The following is a 16904-nucleotide window of genomic DNA, read 5'->3' on the forward strand; positions in this document are numbered from 1 at the left end:
GCACGTTTCGTTGGAAAGTTATTTTTTTCCTTAGTCAACTTAGGGGCTACAAGCAGGTGCCTGTGTGCTCGGAGGACATTCCCAAATCGGCTGTGAGAACCCCGTTTGGCCTCTTTGAGTTTCTGCAAATATTATCGCGCTAAAATGCAGCGCAGGCTTTCCAATGACTAATGGACTCTCTACTAAAACACTTCAACTTTCTTTTTGTTTACCCAGATGACATACTTGTCAATGCATCCAAATCTGAACATGTATCCCATCTCTGCACACTTTTCGAACACTTAAGCCAATACAGGTGATTATTAACTCTGCTAAATGCCAGTTTGGGTTGTCGCCCATTAACTTTTTCAGCCATCGCATCTGCACAGAAGATGTGAAACCGCTCCCATCAAAACTAGCCACCATTATGGATTTCCCACCGCACCGCACCAGTAAAAAAAACTACAGGAGTGTTTAGACATGGTGAATTTCTGTCTCTGTCGCATTCCGCGAGCTGCTACCCCTGTATAATGCGCTTGAAGGCAATTCTCCTAATCACATGCTTGACTGGTCATCAGGGCATTTGATGATACCAAATGAGCTCTTCCCTTCACGACCCTACTGGCACACCCGCACCTCAATGCACCTATAGCCATTACCACTGACTCTTCAGACTATGCTCTGGGCGTTGTATACGAACTGTTGCTGAGAGGCGTGTGACAGCCGCTCGCCTTCTTCAGTCGGTAGCTCTGTCTTGCCAAAAGGAAGTACAGAATGTTTGACCGTGAGCTTTTTGGTCTCTATGAATGTATTTTGCTAGATTGTCTTAAACCGGCCCAGCAAGATTTGGAGGATTCCGCTACTATGCCCCAGCTGTCCCAACTTGACGCTGAGCACACTAACACACCTATGGACGAATTCCAGACAGGCTCCCAATGCCAGTTTCAGTGAATTCTGGGGGGCCTGTAATGTAATCGGTGCAAACATACATCATTCACAGCCGCCAACATTGAGATGGGGTTCACTTTGAGAGGCTGGTCTGACGTGACGACGTATTACGTGAAGTTCTCCTACCGTGCTTTTTGTGTTCAGTGTTTGGAGCACAATAAATGAATCGTTATGGTTTCCCTTAATCATAAAACGCCTTACACCGTTTTATTTGTGAAAACCTACAATCCCAGCAGGAACAAAGCACAGATGGCAAAACTCCAGTTGGAGTCATTCTCAGGAACTCAGGAACTCCACTGTGACAAGGTGACCATCTTCATGGTGTTCACCATTTGCCGAAAAGTCACACACACACACACACACACACACACACACATCATGCTGGAGGAACGCAGCATGTCAGGCAGCATCGATGGAGGTGAATAAATAGCCAATCTTTCTAGCAGCGACCCTCCATCGGGACTGGAAAGGACGGGAGCTGAAGCTAGAATAAAGTGGAGGGAGGTAGAGGAGTACAAGCGGGCAGGTGATGGGTGAGTGGAGGAATGGTGGGAGGGTGATGAAGCAAAAAGCTGGAAGAGGGTCGGTGGAAGAGATTAGGGATTGAAGGAGGACAGGGGACCATGGAAGAGGAGAACCAGAGTGAGGTGCTGAGCAGATGAAGAGAAAGGGTGGGGGAGTAACCAGAATGAGGGATGGAAAATGAGAGGAGGCGGGGGAAGAAATTAATGTTCGTGCCATCCAGTTGGAAGCTACCCTGACAGAATATGAGATGTTGCTCCTTCAAGTTGACTTCATCGTGACAGTAGAGGAAGCCACGGACAGACATGTTGGAATGGGAAAGGGAATAGAATTGAAATGGCTAGCCGCCAGAGATCTTGCATTTTGTGGCAGGCAGAGTGATAGTGCTTGACAATGCAGTCCCTTATCTGCATCGGGTCTCTCCGCTGGAGAGGAGCACCAGATGCAGTAAATATCCTCAACAGGCTTGCAGGTGAAGTGTCGACTCACCTGGAAGGACTGTTTGTGCTCTGAATGGTGGTGAAGGAAGAGGTTTAAGGGCAGGTGTAGCACTTGTTCTGTTTGCAGAGATGGTTTCCTACAGAACATGGAGAGGAGGAAGGATGGGAAAGGAGAAGGAAAGATAGGCTTAGTGGTAGGATCAAGGTACATATTTCTCTTCCCCTCCTGTCTACTACACTTAGAGGTCAAACTCAAGTTGGTAGAGCAACACCTCATATTCCATCTGGGAATTATCCAACCTGATGGCATGAGCATCTATTTCTCTAACTTCCAGTTATGTAAATCTCCCTCCCTCCTTCTCTCTTTCTATTCCCTCATGCTGATAACTCTCTCACCCCTTTCCTTCTCAACTGCCCATCACCTCCCTCGAGTGCCCCTCCTTCCCTTTCATCTATGGTCCAATGCCCTCTCCAATCAGATTCCCCTTTCTCCAATCCTTTACGTCTTATCACCTCTCAGCTTCTCACTTCACGCCCTCTCTTCCCCCTCAGCTGGTCTCACCTATCACCTGCCAGCTTGTCCCCCTTCCCCTTCCCTATTTTTATTCCGGTTCTGCCCTCTTCCTTTCCAGTCCTGATGAAAGGTCTCAGCTGCAACTTCCACCATTCCTCCCCATAGATTCTGCCATCTACCGAGTTCCTCCATTTCGTCTGCCTTGCTCAAGATTTCCAACGTCTGCGTTTATCACGTGAAGTCACTTTGTGTGAGTTACAATGTTCAAGATGACTTTCATACTGAGGGCAGGTGGGACTAGCGAAGGGATAAGGTTGGGAAACAGCGAAGACACTAGAGTCCGGTCTGGGGTGGGGTGGGGTGGGGATCGGGGTCAGGGGGCTACTGCACAGGGTCGAAGTAAGCTGCAGAAAGTTGTAAAAATAGTCGGCTCCATCATGGGCACATACTTACTGTAATTCAGTTTTTTTTTCATATTTATCATGTATTGCATTGTACTGCCGCCGTAGTTAATAAGTTTCACGACATAAACCGGGGATATTAAACCCGATTCTGAAGGCTATGAGGCGGAGCGACTTGAGGAAACCTCGCCTCCAGCAGTCGCAGTGAAGGCCGGAACGCACACCCGCGGTCACGGCTGCCGGGGGATCTCTAATTGGACGTGCAGGGATGAGCCGGAGAGTGAGCACCTGGTGAGGCTGTTTGGCCAGTTGCCTTTCGCTACCGCCGCTGCCCCAACCCCGGGCCTGCTTCAGCTCCCGCGGGGTGGGGTGGTCTCGTTACCCCTCACTCCTGCCGGCCCCGGTTACCCCTCACTCCTGCCGGCCCCGGTTACCCCTCACTCCTGCCGGCCCCGGGCCCGATTCAGCTCCCGCGGGGTGGGGTGGTCTCGTTACCCCTCACTCCTGCCGGCCCCGGGCCTGCTTCAGCTCCCGCGGGGTGGGGTGGTCTCGTTACCCCTCACTCCTGCCGGCCCCGGTTACCCCTCACTCCTGCCGGCCCCGGGCCTGCTTCAGCTCCCGCGGGGTGGGGTGGTCTCGTTACCCCTCACTCCTGCCGGCCCCGGTTACCCCTCACTCCTGCCGGCCCCGGGCCTGCTTCAGCTCCCGCGGGGTGGGGTGGTCTCGTTACCCCTCACTCCTGCCGGCCCCGGGCCCGATTCAGCTCCCGCGGGGTGGGGTGGTCTCGTTACCCCTCACTCCTGCCGGCCCCGGTTACCCCTCACTCCTGCCGGCCCCGGGCCCGCTTCAGCTCCCGCGGGGTGGGGTGGTCTCGTTACCCCTCACTCCTGCCGGCCCCGGGCCCGATTCAGCTCCCGCGGGGTGGGGTGGTCTCGTTACCCCTCACTCCTGCCGGCCCCGGTTACCCCTCACTCCTGCCGGCCCCGGTTACCCCTCACTCCTGCCGGCCCCGGTTACCCCTCACTCCTGCCGGCCCCGGGCCTGATTCAGCTCCCGCGGGGTGGGGTGGGCTCGTTACCCCTCACTCCTGCCGGCCCCGGGCCTGATTCAGCTCCCGCGGGGTGGGGTGGTCTCGTTACCCCTCACTCCTGCCGGCCCCGGGCCCGATTCAGCTCCCGCGGGGTGGGGTGGGCTCGTTACCCCTCACTCCTGCCGGCCCCGGGCCCGATTCAGCTCCCGCGGGGTGGGGTGGGCTCGTTACCCCTCACTCCTGCCGGCCCCGGGCCCGATTCAGCTCCCGCGGGGTGGGGTGGGCTCGTTACCCCTCACTCCTGCCGGCCCCGGGCCCGCTTCAGCTCCCGCGGGGTGGGGTGGGCTCGTTACCCCTCACTCCTGCCGGCCCCGGGCCCGATTCAGCTCCCGCGGGGCGGGGTGGTCTCGTTACCCCTCACTCCTGCCGGCCCCGGGCCCGATTCAGCTCCCGCGGGGTGGGGTGGGCTCGTTACCCCTCACTCCTGCCGGCCCCGGGCCCGATTCAGCTCCCGCGGGGTGGGGTGGGCTCGTTACCCCTCACTCCTGCCGGCCCCGGGCCCGATTCAGCTCCCGCGGGGTGGGGTGGTCTCGTTACCCCTCACTCCTGCCGGCCCCGGGCCCGATTCAGCTCCCGCGGGGCGGGGTGGTCTCGTTACCCCTCACTCCTGCCGGCCCCGGGCCCGATTCAGCTCCCGCGGGGTGGGGTGGGCTCGTTACCCCTCACTCCTGCCGGCCCCGGGCCCGCTTCAGCTCCCGCGGGGTGGGGTGGTCTCGTTACCCCTCACTCCTGCCGGCCCCGGTTACCCCTCACTCCTGCCGGCCCCGGGCCTGATTCAGCTCCCGCGGGGTGGGGTGGTCTCGTTACCCCTCACTCCTGCCGGCCCCGGTTACCCCTCACTCCTGCCGGCCCCGGGCCCGCTTCAGCTCCCGTGGGGTGGGGTGGGCTCGTTACCCCTCACTCCTGCCGGCCCCGGGCCTGATTCAGCTCCCGCGGGGTGGGGTGGTCTCGTTACCCCTCACTCCTGCCGGCCCCGGTTACCCCTCACTCCTGCCGGCCCCGGGCCCGCTTCAGCTCCCGTGGGGTGGGGTGGGCTCGTTACCCCTCACTCCTGCCGGCCCCGGTTACCCCTCACTCCTGCCGGCCCCGGTTACCCCTCACTCCTGCCGGCCCCGGGCCCGATTCAGCTCCCGCGGGGTGGGGTGGGCTCGTTACCCCTCACTCCTGCCGGCCCCGGGCCCGATTCAGCTCCCGCGGGGTGGGGTGGGCTCGTTACCCCTCACTCCTGCCGGCCCCGGGCCCGATTCAGCTCCCGCGGGGTGGGGTGGGCTCGTTACCCCTCACTCCTGCCGGCCCCGGGCCCGATTCAGCTCCCGCGGGGTGGGGTGGGCTCGTTACCCCTCACTCCTGCCGGCCCCGGGCCCGATTCAGCTCCCGCGGGGTGGGGTGGGGTGGGGTGGTCTCGTTACCCCTCACTCCTGCCGGGAAGACATTTCCTTTACCAACACCACTCCCCCCTCCCCCCCCCCCCCCCAGAGGCCCTGTGAATTACATTCAGGACTGCAATTATAGGGTGACTTTAGAAGTTACAATTTTAGCTGGGGGGGGTTAAATTTCCACAATGATTGCAAATCAGTTGACTTAGTCATTAGTAACACCAACAATCCAGCATCCTTGATGCTTAGATGATGCTGGATTTGCTAATTTTCTGGACCATTTTAATCTCACATTTAAAAAAATGATTTAAAAAGTAATAGAAAACTGAGGTGACTTTAAAGCGAGTGGGAATTAGAACCAACGAGATTCAGCTAAAAGTACTCAAACATACAGGCACACCAGACCTATGCTTTGGATTGTGGGAAAAGTAATATTTCTATCTTGACCCAATTCCCTGCCACACAATTGGCGTGAATGCTGAGTTCATTTGGAGAATTCTTGGGAGAATCTCTTGTGCGCAGTTTTAGTTAAATCCCGATTTAGAGCTTTTTAAATTCATAGAGACCTGCTGCAATTATCTTAATTCCTGAACTGTTCTTGTTTCTGTTTTTCAGACTATGTGCTTACATGGCCTTCTCCACAGGATCCAGCCAGCTGTTAGGTACTGGCAGTTCTCCAAACAAGTGAGAGACTATGCTACACATACAGGGTCTTGCCAATGCATTCACTCTTGGTTCTCAACAGCCAGCATTCTCAGTCATTCTGGGAAATTTTCACTGGACTTCCTCCTGATCCCAAAGAGAAAATTCCACTTTTCGTCCTCTGTGGATACAGAGGGCAATTTACATCCTGTAGGAAAACATTCTGGAAAATTGAAAGCAGATGCTTCTCACGTAGAGAATACAGTTGAGCCCCTTCTGAATCTGGGATTTACCCAGGTTCAAGTGAAGAAACTGCTTGAACTAAGTTCTAGAACTGCTGCACAGGTTCCGCTGAAGGCTCACCCTGTGCTCTGCCTACTTTACAGCCTTGGTTTAAGGCCAGGCGGCATTTTAAAGGTCTTGGAGAAATGCCCCGAACTGGGTAGAATAAAGGACCATCAGCTGCAGTCACGCATTGACAACCTGCGGAAGCGTGGACTCGATGAAGGTTGGTGCCAGTTTCTCTTTCAGATCTTTATGCAGTGGACTGGACGTGGATCTGCTGTTAATGGTGCTCATACTGACCTTTCAGAAATTTGTGGGATCTGCAATGTGGACATCCTCTCTCCAACAGAATTTGCCATTTGCAAATTTCCTTGAGGTGCCTTTAATGCCCAGCAACAAACATAGAGGCAATCAATTTTCCAAAGCTTTTATCTTTCAAGTGAAAACAGTTGAACACTTGCTATTCACCACTTACCATGGTGCTGCCCAACAGTTGGCTCCAAGTTAGTTTTAATTTTATTTGAAAAATGTTCTACACGGCTTCTTTGGCTCAAGTTCTACCCCAATTTATTTGCAACATTAAGGGTGCTACAGAAATGCAAGTTGTTGCTGCAGTACTTACGGCACAGAGGGAAACTATCCTCTCCTCAGAGATCCCGTCAGTCTTCTTGCACTTGTTCCATGAACCAGTCCTTCTGTTGAGGGACATCATTTCAACTGCTCGTTATTGTCCCAGTTTTCAGTTGCTCTCTGGTTAAAGCTTCTTCTGATTTTGCTATTGCATTTATTAGTGCCTGATGTGTTATGGAACATTGATAACATTGGTAACTGATAACTGGGTAAGATCTGAACAGTTCTAGTGTCCGCATAGACAGGATATAAAGGTACTGGAGAATGTGCAAAAGATATATACAAGAATAATAATCGAGTTCTTATCTCTTTGCTGGAGGAAATATTTAAGTGGGAGAACAAAAAACTTGTAACATCTGTTAACACCCAACAGATGACTCTTATTCTGAAAGAATAGTACACATCTGTTCCCACTGAGATATATTTTTACCTCCTTTATGCAGCATACTAAGACTAGGGCTGTTCACATCACACCTGGCCAAGTGTAAATAGTATTCTATTCATGTTTAACAAACTTTATCTATGCTGCTTCTTTACAAATTATGATTTGTTTTACAGTTTCTTAACCTGTATCTCTACTTTTTACATTTGTGTATCTATACCAAATTCTTCCAGTCATCTATGCAATTCAGGCTTTTAATTTTCAAGAAGTAACTTACTACAAATCTGTGATAAAATTGAATTTGGAATTCTTAGAAACTTATATAATCCAGATTTCCTTTCTTCAATTAATTCTATGTAGCAAAATATTCAATTAAGAGAATTGAAAGTGAGTTGCATCTTCTACATTGCAAGTTCAGTGCTTACCTATTGGAAATAGTTGAACTGTACAGCTGGGTGCTGTAATACAGTGCAGAGAATGTAAGGCAGAAATAGGTTAGTAGATTAATTAGTCATGTGACTTGGTTTGTGCAGGCTCATTTGGACAGAAAGGCCTGTTTGCTTAAACCAGTGTTTCCCAAGCATTGTTCTTACTGACTCTCCTCTTAAGCACAATATAATTTCCAGTGTCCCCATAGAGTAAAAGCATGTCTATCATATGCTAACATGAGAAAAATAATTCTGCTTTAAATTTTTATTTGTCTTTAAGCCTAGTTTACACAGTACCTGTGCGCTGTACAGCAGCTTTGACATAATGTGATCCTTGAGCTAGGTGGTTTTTAGCAAGAGTTGAAATATCTAGTTCAAGTTGTGACAGCAAAACCCTTAAGTCCCCACATGTAACAATGTCTAAGCGGTTTCTGTTTTTTGTGAGCATGTTATTCACTGTGCTGAAGCCTCTTTCAACAAGGTAGGAGAATGGAAATGCAATGAAGAGCAGTTTGGCTCCTCTCCAAAGAGCAGGAAACTGCATATAACTTTTGTATTCCACAAAAGCCGACAATTTTGAAAAGCATATTTGCTTCTTCAACATTCTCAATTTTGATACTTTCTTCTTGCAAGCTCTCTTCCTGTTTTTCCACCTTGCAAAGAAATGGGTTAATTACCCAGTCCAGAATTTCCAGATCATTCAAATCCTTGAATTCATTCTGAAAATCCTTCTTCAGTGACTGCAGGTGTAAGCAGTCTAACAAATCACTGTCTGTGAAAGAGTGCAATACTTTCCATGCAAGAAAACTGAGAACATTCTTCTCCCAATATTTCACTTACACATTTCCAATTTTCTGATAAAAGTGGACACTGCACTTTTTGCCTGAATTAAATTGAAATTCTCACCTTGCAGTTTCATATTTAGTGTTCATTTTGTCATACAGCTCAGCGAGGTATGTCACATCTCCACATAGAAGTTCAACCTCATTTCCCAAGCTCTTGTCAGTTTTGAGCAAAAATTCAATGTGTCAAAAAGATCAAAGAAACTTTTTAAGCACTTTGACAGCCAACACAGTGTGTGAAGAAGCATTCAAACTCTTCTCCTTATCTTGTCATAACTGGTGAAATATTCTGCATTTAATAGTTGGAAAAGTTTATGAAGGGGTTCACTTTTGTAAAAAGTTAAAAACAAATATCAACAGAATCAATCTATGCCAAGCTCAAAATGTATATTGAGGATAAAAATATTCCAATTAGGAACATAATTTCTTGTGCAACAGATGGAGCACCATATATGATAGTTTGCCATGGTGGTTTAGTGTCATTCATGAAAAAAGAAATCCAATCTGTTTGCAATCCATCATCAACATCTCGCAGCCAAAGAACTCAACCAGCAACTTTTTTCAAGCTGAACAGAGTGGGTTGGAGAACTAAAGTGACCAGGCAACTGGAGACTCAAGATCACCCTTTTGGACTGAAGGCTGTCACCCAATCTCACCCATTGAAGAGACCGTACTGGGGATGGAATGTAGTGTATGAGATAGGAAGAGGTACAAGTGAATCACTAACCTTCAGAGGAGTGTTTTGGTCCCTGGTCAGTGAAAAGGAAAGGAGTAAAAAGATAGGTGTCACATCTGCAGTTGTATGGGAAGGTTCTGCAAGAAGAGAGTGAGTGAGTGAATGAATCAGGAATTGTAGGTAGGTAGGGGGTGAATACTCCTTGTAAGAGGTGAAACCTGTGCCTGGTGGTTGCATCCTGTTGAAGATGTGAAATTACAGAGGATGATCTATTGATAATGGAGTGGAGTAGGATGGAAGCTGTGAGATAGGAAGGAGCAAATGCAGAATTTGGGAAATAACAGACACAGAGTTAAGCACCCTGTCAACTATGGTGGAGAGAAACCCTGATCTAGGGGAAAGAAAGACATCACTGGTGTGGAACTTTGCTTCAAAATTTAGGTGGCTTACAACCAGGAGGAAATTCTGGGTTAATGCACATCAGGCACACCCCCTCCATGACCTACTGAATAAGCAGCAGAGCAACCTTTCAAATTGGCTCATTCAGCTCTGCTATCACAAGGATCGTTACAGAAAATCTTTCCTACCAAATGCAATAAACATATACAACAGTTCATCTCTTTGCAACAGGAGAACATTCATTATTGTATGAGTCTTTTATTGTTTCATTTATTATCGCACATGGTAAATTATTAGTGTATATTATTCTGTAGTTTATTATTAGTTACTATTATTGCCAAGTTTTTTTTTAAATATTGCTGCCGTAATGAAGTAATTCCCACTCAGAATCAAAACAGTACTCTATTACTATCTGAACTCCACCTCTGGTTCCTGAGTGAGATTTTCATTATGCATTCTTTTTGCAGAGAGACTGCAATGGGTCTTGGTGCATCACCCACAGATTCTGAATCTTTCAGCAAAGCAAGTGAACAACACTGTGCGCTTCTTCAAGGAGAAGTGTATTTTCACAGTACAACAGATCACAGAAATTCTCCAAACTTCACCCAATGTTCTGTTTGAAAACTTTGAAGAACTGGAATACAAATTCCAGGTACAGCAATGAGCACCATGTGTGGGAGTGGATTTTTTTTGTATCTGGTGTACATTACTAAAAATATTTTGAAGATCGTTTTGTGGCCTATTCTTTTAAAAACATTTCAGATTTGATGTTTGTAGAAACTTGTAACATGCCAAGGGAATATTTAATTGTTGCAGTAAAAAAAGTTGTAATTAGTGCACCTATTAATACATTTGAAACTTCAAATTTTAATTCTTGAGGTATTATATTTTGATTGGAACAGGCATGCATTAAAAATTGACATTATAGTTATTGCTGCTTAAAAAATAATCCACCAAATGTCATAAATTCATCTAATTGCTGTTTATTTTTTACTTCTTATTGGAGTAGGAAGACAAAATGATCCCTTCTGTTTGAGACTTCTTGGAAAGTTTGGGAATTGCTAATTTTTTAACAATAACTTGTGATATAAAAACAGATTTACTTACCAACATAGACAAAATCTGTTTCAATTTTACCATTGTGGGGAAATATTCCTGAGTCAAGATTTTGGCCATCTTTTTGTTTGGTGAGTAATGTCATTTTGGTAGTGTCCAGGAAGAATTTTGGTCTTCAGTTTTGTTGTCTTGGTGAACATACTACTCAGTCTATTTAACAGTGCATGTTAGCAGTGAAGGGATGCCAGTCATGATCTAATACTGATCAGTGCATTGATGTGAACCCAGGCTGATGAACAAAATTCTTTCTTCTATGAACTCCAACAATCCTGATTTATTTTCCAAATGGTGTAAATATACATTATAGTTCAATTTAACAATTCTAAAAGCAAATAAGTCATTACAAATGCAAATATCATACCAACTTCTGAAACTTTACAAGGATTAGACTTGATAGTAGAATGGAGAAAGCCAAGAAGAAATCTGATGAGGAGCTTAAAACTTAAAATAATTTGCATTGGGGAAAAACTCTTTCCTCAGTGATTATTAAATCTTTATTATTTCCTTCTGATGGCAGTTGTTAATCTAACTAGCCTGTAGTTTGCTTTCTTTCTCATTGAATTTTATATGAAATCAATAGAAATACGTAGCATTGCTCTTCTGATTTTGTAAAAAATGTCAAATGTCCATAATTGCTGCTTACTTATTAACCTTTCCGTGTTTCATTAGCTTCACTTTTCATCTCATTTCACAGTTCGCATATTTCCGAATGGGACTAAAACAAGCAGCAATAGTGAAATCTGGAATTTTCCAGACGTCATTAGAAGAACTAAAACAGCGCCTTATCTTCTTAGAACGTCTTGGGCATTACCAAACTCCAGATAAGAAGGGTCAGACTCTGATCATAAACCCCAAACCAAAAGACATATTCACCACTACTGAAGATTACTTTTTGGCTAAAGTGGCTATGTCATCTTGGGAAGAGTTTGATACTTTTAAGAAGCTCCTGAAGTGTGAGGAGATGGAAGAAAGAGAACTTGGGCACCAGGAAGACAGTAGTACATCTGAGGAACTGTCTGACAGCGAGGAGGATGAGGAACTTTTTCCAGAAAATTAATGAAGGCTTCATCAGAATAAAATTGTGTTTATTGAAATATGGCTAACAGTGGAAATAAACCAGTATTACAATAAAAATGAATTGGTTTAATACCGATGCAGAAGGATGTATCAGAGATAGTTAAACTCTTTGATAAGCATAGGCCTTTGAGCGTGCCCTACCAATTGTTCCTACTCCTAACATTTTCCTGATCGATCCCATTTACCATCAGACCAGAACAACTCTTACTCTTGAATAGGTTGAATGACTTCCAACTCTCCAGGATAAAGTATTTCAAATGTTCATTACCCCAGAAGAAATTCCCCATTTTCATTTCAATTAGGCAATCTGAGTACAAATTTCTGTGGCACTTACCAGCTAGAGTTGGTCAAGCTGAAAACACTCATTTATTCCAGTTCTCTGGAATCTGTAAGATAAGCCTTTGCCAATACCAATATTACAACAACTGCATGAACTATGTCCAAATAGCTGCAGAGATTTAAAGTACAAGAATTGCCCATTTTCATCGAAGTGCAACTACAGTTCCATAATTGTGAACTCTCCAAATCAGTGCAAGCTGTTCATTCAATAACTGTGGCACAATCTCACTCATTTGGCTGAAATAGGATTCATCTCCAATCACGTGCTGTAACGGAGACTGAAATATGGTTGAATCAGATTGGTGCTTTCACAGATGACTTCAACTGACAAATGGGTAAAAGGCAGATGCAACTGCAAATCATTACAATTTTTTTTTATATATATATATATATATATATATATATATAGACCACTAAATACAAACACATGTAATTTAAGGACAGAGATACAGTTTTAATAATACCTGAACCTTTCAAAACAATATAGAATATTACAATTTATGTAATTTTGATGTTCCATTACTACTAGCATTATGTTTGGCAAATTTAGGATAATGGTGAAAATAGTTATTGCCAGACTAGTCAAGAAGATAGAATTTGAAGTTGTAGCTCAGCTGTGCACACTATTTAAGTAAGATAGTGTAACAGGTGACCAGTGGTGACAGAAGTGTGTGGCAACCCCACATGGTGGTAGATTCATCATTTTTACTTCTTCCATTTGAAATTAGTTGCATTTAAGAACATTTCCAAAGTGGCTGTTACAAATCACAGTGAACCAGCAGCCACTCCAAAAAGGGAGAAACAAGGTGCATAGGAACTGGTCCACTCCAAGGCTCAAGTGGTCAGATGAACCAAAAACAGTCATGCTTGTACAAAACAAATACTAAGATTTAAATGTATGATCACAGTGTCTGTTACCATGTCCACCACTAGTGCTGGGTTACACTTCTAAATTTTCAAGTACCTTGGGTACTTATGGCATGTAAGTTTCCATAAAATAAATATAAAACAACCAGAGGATCTTGATGGTGAAAAGACAGCCAGAAGGATAATTTTTCCATTGTAATAAAATTATTAAAAAGGACTGTGTACATATGTTCACATCAGCTTAGCATATTTTTGTTATACTGAAACAACAAAAAAGTGCTATGTGAGCCAAGTGCAATTAAATATACTATTCATCTGGAAAGAAAAGTATGATGAAGAGTTTTATGTTACAATAAAGACCAAATCCTTGTGTATACTCTGTCACATCTGATCAGGGAAACAGTTCAACTATGGCAAATTTACAACAGTGTGCAGAGGTAAGGGCAAGGAGAAAGTGGTTAGCAAGAATGGCATCAAATTCTGAAATGTACAACAATACTATGCTATTAGAATTTATTGCCATTATTTTAACAAGTATTTTAAAATATTAATCAAATGATTTACATTGCCAGTAAGGAAAAGGTCCACTGATGCACGATCCATAGCCAGAGAGAGTTGCATCCTTTAAGTTTCTAAGATAGTCTCTTCATATTCACCATCTGTTGTATTTTTAAAAATAACCTTAAGGGCCCCAAATTTAACAGGGATTTCTACCATCTGTGTTGGATGGAGTAGATCATGGTGGTCCTATAACTGCCTCAGGTCCCAAGGATAGAAAAGTTACAATTTTTGGACAAAGTGCATAATATAAGTAGGATTTGACAAAATCCCAGCCACCACACCTCATTACTCAATTTCAACTCACACAGCTGTCTAGGATGGCTGCCGCAAAACAGTAGTTGTTTAAGTTTTGAAAATTATATTAGCCACATTAGATCCTACTTTCCCCAGCAGTTACTCCTTTCACAGGAATAATGGGAAGCCTACTGTTTCTAATATATTTAAAGTACACACTGTGCAGACCTTAAAAAATGTTAAAACTGAGTTGCAAATGCAGCCACCCATGTCCTGGTTTGGTGTGGAAGAATTTCTTCAGTCCTGGCTATTCTACAAAGTCAGACTGCAACTCTGCTGGAGATGGCAGTGTTTCAGGCACTGTGTTCTCATCATTTTTGTAAAGACCACAGTGCAAGTGTTCAGCATGGAGGTTATCTGCAGAGCAAAACTTGTCAGCTCTTGCTTCATTCTCAGCGCTAGCAACATTCAGAGGGGGAATGAATGACCCGTGGTCGTCTCCAGCCATAGCACAGCAGCTTGTAGGTCCTGTTTGCAAACAGTACAACGGGTGAATTAGATATTAACAAGTTTTACTTCCTCACAAGCGTGATGGCCATTGCATACTCATAGCACTTAAATTCCTCAAGGAGCAGTTTCATTGTTTGCTATGTATTTCTGGGTGGTGGTGTGAAAGGAACAAGCTCTTCCACTTCGGCTGGGATGAATGTTGTTGGCTGCAGTTAGCAGCTCTAATTGACTTTCAGCTTGGAAATTTTTCAGCCATCAGAGTGAGCTGCTGAACACAGAATAAAGAGTGACAGGTTTCACCATTCTATGGCCAAGCCAAACCCAATCCCACTTAGCATCATTAAAATATTCTGTTTAGGAATTAATTCAATGTTCATATCTTCGTAATTTTAACTTTTCATTAATTTGAATGGATTTTAAATGAACTAAACTCTGAAAAACACTTAGTTTTGACAGGAATACAAGTCTCTGACCCCTGCTCTGTCTTCAATCATAGCCTGCCTCGAGCATTCCATGTCTAAACCACCTGAAATCCTGCTGACTGACTCTGCAGTACTCAGGCCCAGCATGGTTGTACCTTGTCTTTGCATCAAGTGAGTGGGACTCTCAGCCACCCAAGCCCAGTGCAATGTGACTCACTGAGTTGTTTAAAGATTTTGTCTGAGGGAGAAATGGAAGACCAAGAGCAAAACACACCTTCACATTAAGATAGAAAATAAATTCCACATTATGCCAAATAAATGTATGTAAAATTGTCAGATTATAGCTGTTACCCTGTAGATTATCATTAATTGTGATTTTTGTGTCTGCTTCTTAAAAGACAAGTTGCAATTATTCAACTTGAGTTTACGGGCTGACAATTTTAACATTCCACATACTACTGAATAATTTTAGAACCCCCCTAAATGTAAATATCAAACTACTTAAAGGCAATAACAGAATAACAATTAAGCTAATATTACTCTTCCCTGACAAGAACAAAAAAAGCATCTTTTGTTAAGTAGTGAACTTACCCACCCAAGATTATAGGTGAGTATAATATATCCGTAAAGGCAAACTATCTAAGGAATAACAATGAGATCCCAGATTTTCACATAATTAAGACTCCAGGTGTGATCTTAAACTGTGGAAAGTAGCAAGGCTGTATCAATCAGCATAGTCTTTGATTTTGTGAATGGACAAGGGAACAGACAAGTTAAAAAGTCAAACAGGAGGAAATCTGCAGATGCTGGAAATTCAAGCGACACACACAAAATGCTGGTGAACGCAGCAGGCCAGGCAGCATCAATAGGAAGAGGTACAACGCAAAAAAAAATGCTGGTGAAAAGCAGTCCTGACGAAGGGTCTCGGCCTGAAACGTCGACTGTACCTCTTCCTAGAGATGCTGCCTGGCCTGCTGCGTTCACCAGCATTTTGTGTGTGTTAGTTAAAAAGTCAGTCTGGGTTTCCTGAGATGCCCTTCATAGTAAAGTAACAGGTTAGCATTTACTGTTTGAATGCCCCTTTAGTGAGACATTCAGGAGCTGCAACTAACACAACACAATCGGAAAGATAAAGTGATGATGATTTCTTTCTCAGCATTCGCAAATCATTGCCCAAATCTGAATTTCCCTTTGTGTGAAAAGTAACTTTGTATCCCATGTTAAAACTCTGATATTTTCTGCACAGCAACACACACAAAATGAGGCTACCCAGACAGAATACAAGATGTTGCTCCCTGAGGGTGGCCTCATCTTAGCACAAGAGGTGGCTGAGGATCGATGTTGGAACGGGAATGTGAATTGGAATTAAATTGCTTGGGCTCTGGGAAGTTCTGCTTGTGATGGATGGAGCGGAGTTGTTTGATGAAATGGATCTCACCAATGTAGAGGAGGCTGCACAGGGAGCACTGGACTCAAAGGACAACCCCAGCAGATTTACAGGTGAAGTGCTACCTCATTTGGAAGGACTGTTTGGGACCCTGAATAGAAGTGAGGGAGCAGGTGTAGCACTTAGACTGCTTGCAGGGATGAGTGCTGGGAGGGAGACTAATGGGGGGGACGACAAATGGACAGGGAATTGCAGAGGGAGCAATCTCTGTGGAAAGTGGAGAGGGAGGGGAAAGGTAATTATAATTTTGGAGATGGTGAAGGTTGCATAGGACAATGTGTTGGATGTGGAGGCTGATGGGGTGGTAAGGACAAGAGGGCCTCTATCACTGTTAAGGCAGTGGGAAGATGGGGTGAGCACAGATGCTTGGGAAATGGAAGCGATGTGGGGTATGGGCAGCATCAATAGTGGAGGGAGGGAAACCCCATTCTTTGAAGAAAGAGGACAGCTCTGATGTCCTGGAACAGAAAGCCTCATCCTGGGAACCGATGCAGCGGAGGCAAAGGAACGTTTTTTTCCTCAAGAGATGGGGTAGGAAGAGGTATAGTCAAGATCTGTGAAAATCAGTAGGTTTATAAAAGATATCAGTTGAAAGCTTATCTCCAGAGATGGAGACAGAGAAATTGAGAAAGGGGAGGGAGGTGTCAGAGATGGACCAGGTGAATTTAAGGGCAGGATAGAAGTTAGAGGTAAAGTTGATGAAATTGATGAGGTCAGCATGGGTGTGTGAAGCCGTCATCAATGTAGCGTTGGAAGAGATGTGGAGTATTACTGGGG

The 16904-nt window shown here is 45.1% G+C and overlaps 2 protein-coding genes across 8 annotated transcripts in view; one reads left to right on the forward strand and one right to left on the reverse strand.

The window, feature by feature from the left end:
• Positions 1 to 2446: 2446 nt before the first annotated feature.
• mterf4 (mitochondrial transcription termination factor 4) lies at positions 2447 to 12494 on the forward strand. Of its 3 annotated transcripts, XM_072255793.1 has the most exons (5): positions 2448 to 2653; positions 2913 to 3095; positions 5886 to 6420; positions 10022 to 10206; positions 11365 to 12494. In XM_072255793.1, the coding sequence occupies exons 3-5, from the start codon at positions 5889 to 5891 to the stop codon at positions 11725 to 11727; spliced, it is 1080 nt and encodes a 359-aa protein (XP_072111894.1). In that variant the 5' UTR covers positions 2448 to 2653; positions 2913 to 3095; positions 5886 to 5888; the 3' UTR covers positions 11728 to 12494. The 3 variants fall into 3 exon arrangements, with proteins under 3 accessions (XP_072111896.1, XP_072111894.1, XP_072111893.1); XM_072255795.1 differs by lacking the exon at positions 2913 to 3095 and having other exon boundaries at positions 2447 to 2653; XM_072255792.1 differs by lacking the exons at positions 2448 to 2653; positions 2913 to 3095 and adding an exon at positions 5249 to 5784.
• Positions 11013 to 16904, reverse strand: part of pask (PAS domain containing serine/threonine kinase) — a 67720-nt gene continuing 61828 nt past the window's right edge. For 3 of the 5 annotated variants that reach the window (XM_072255789.1, XM_072255787.1, XM_072255788.1), the window contains exon 20: positions 11013 to 14276. In XM_072255789.1, coding sequence (XP_072111890.1) covers positions 14056 to 14276 — 221 coding nt within the window. In that variant the 3' untranslated portion in view covers positions 11013 to 14055. Of the gene's footprint in view, positions 14527 to 16904 lie in introns of all 5 variants that reach the window. The other 2 variants (XM_072255791.1, XM_072255790.1) reach the window with 2 other exon arrangements.

This window comes from Mobula birostris, chromosome 4 (assembly GCF_030028105.1).
Source record: "Mobula birostris isolate sMobBir1 chromosome 4, sMobBir1.hap1, whole genome shotgun sequence".
Taxonomy (NCBI): Eukaryota; Metazoa; Chordata; class Chondrichthyes; order Myliobatiformes; family Myliobatidae; genus Mobula; species Mobula birostris.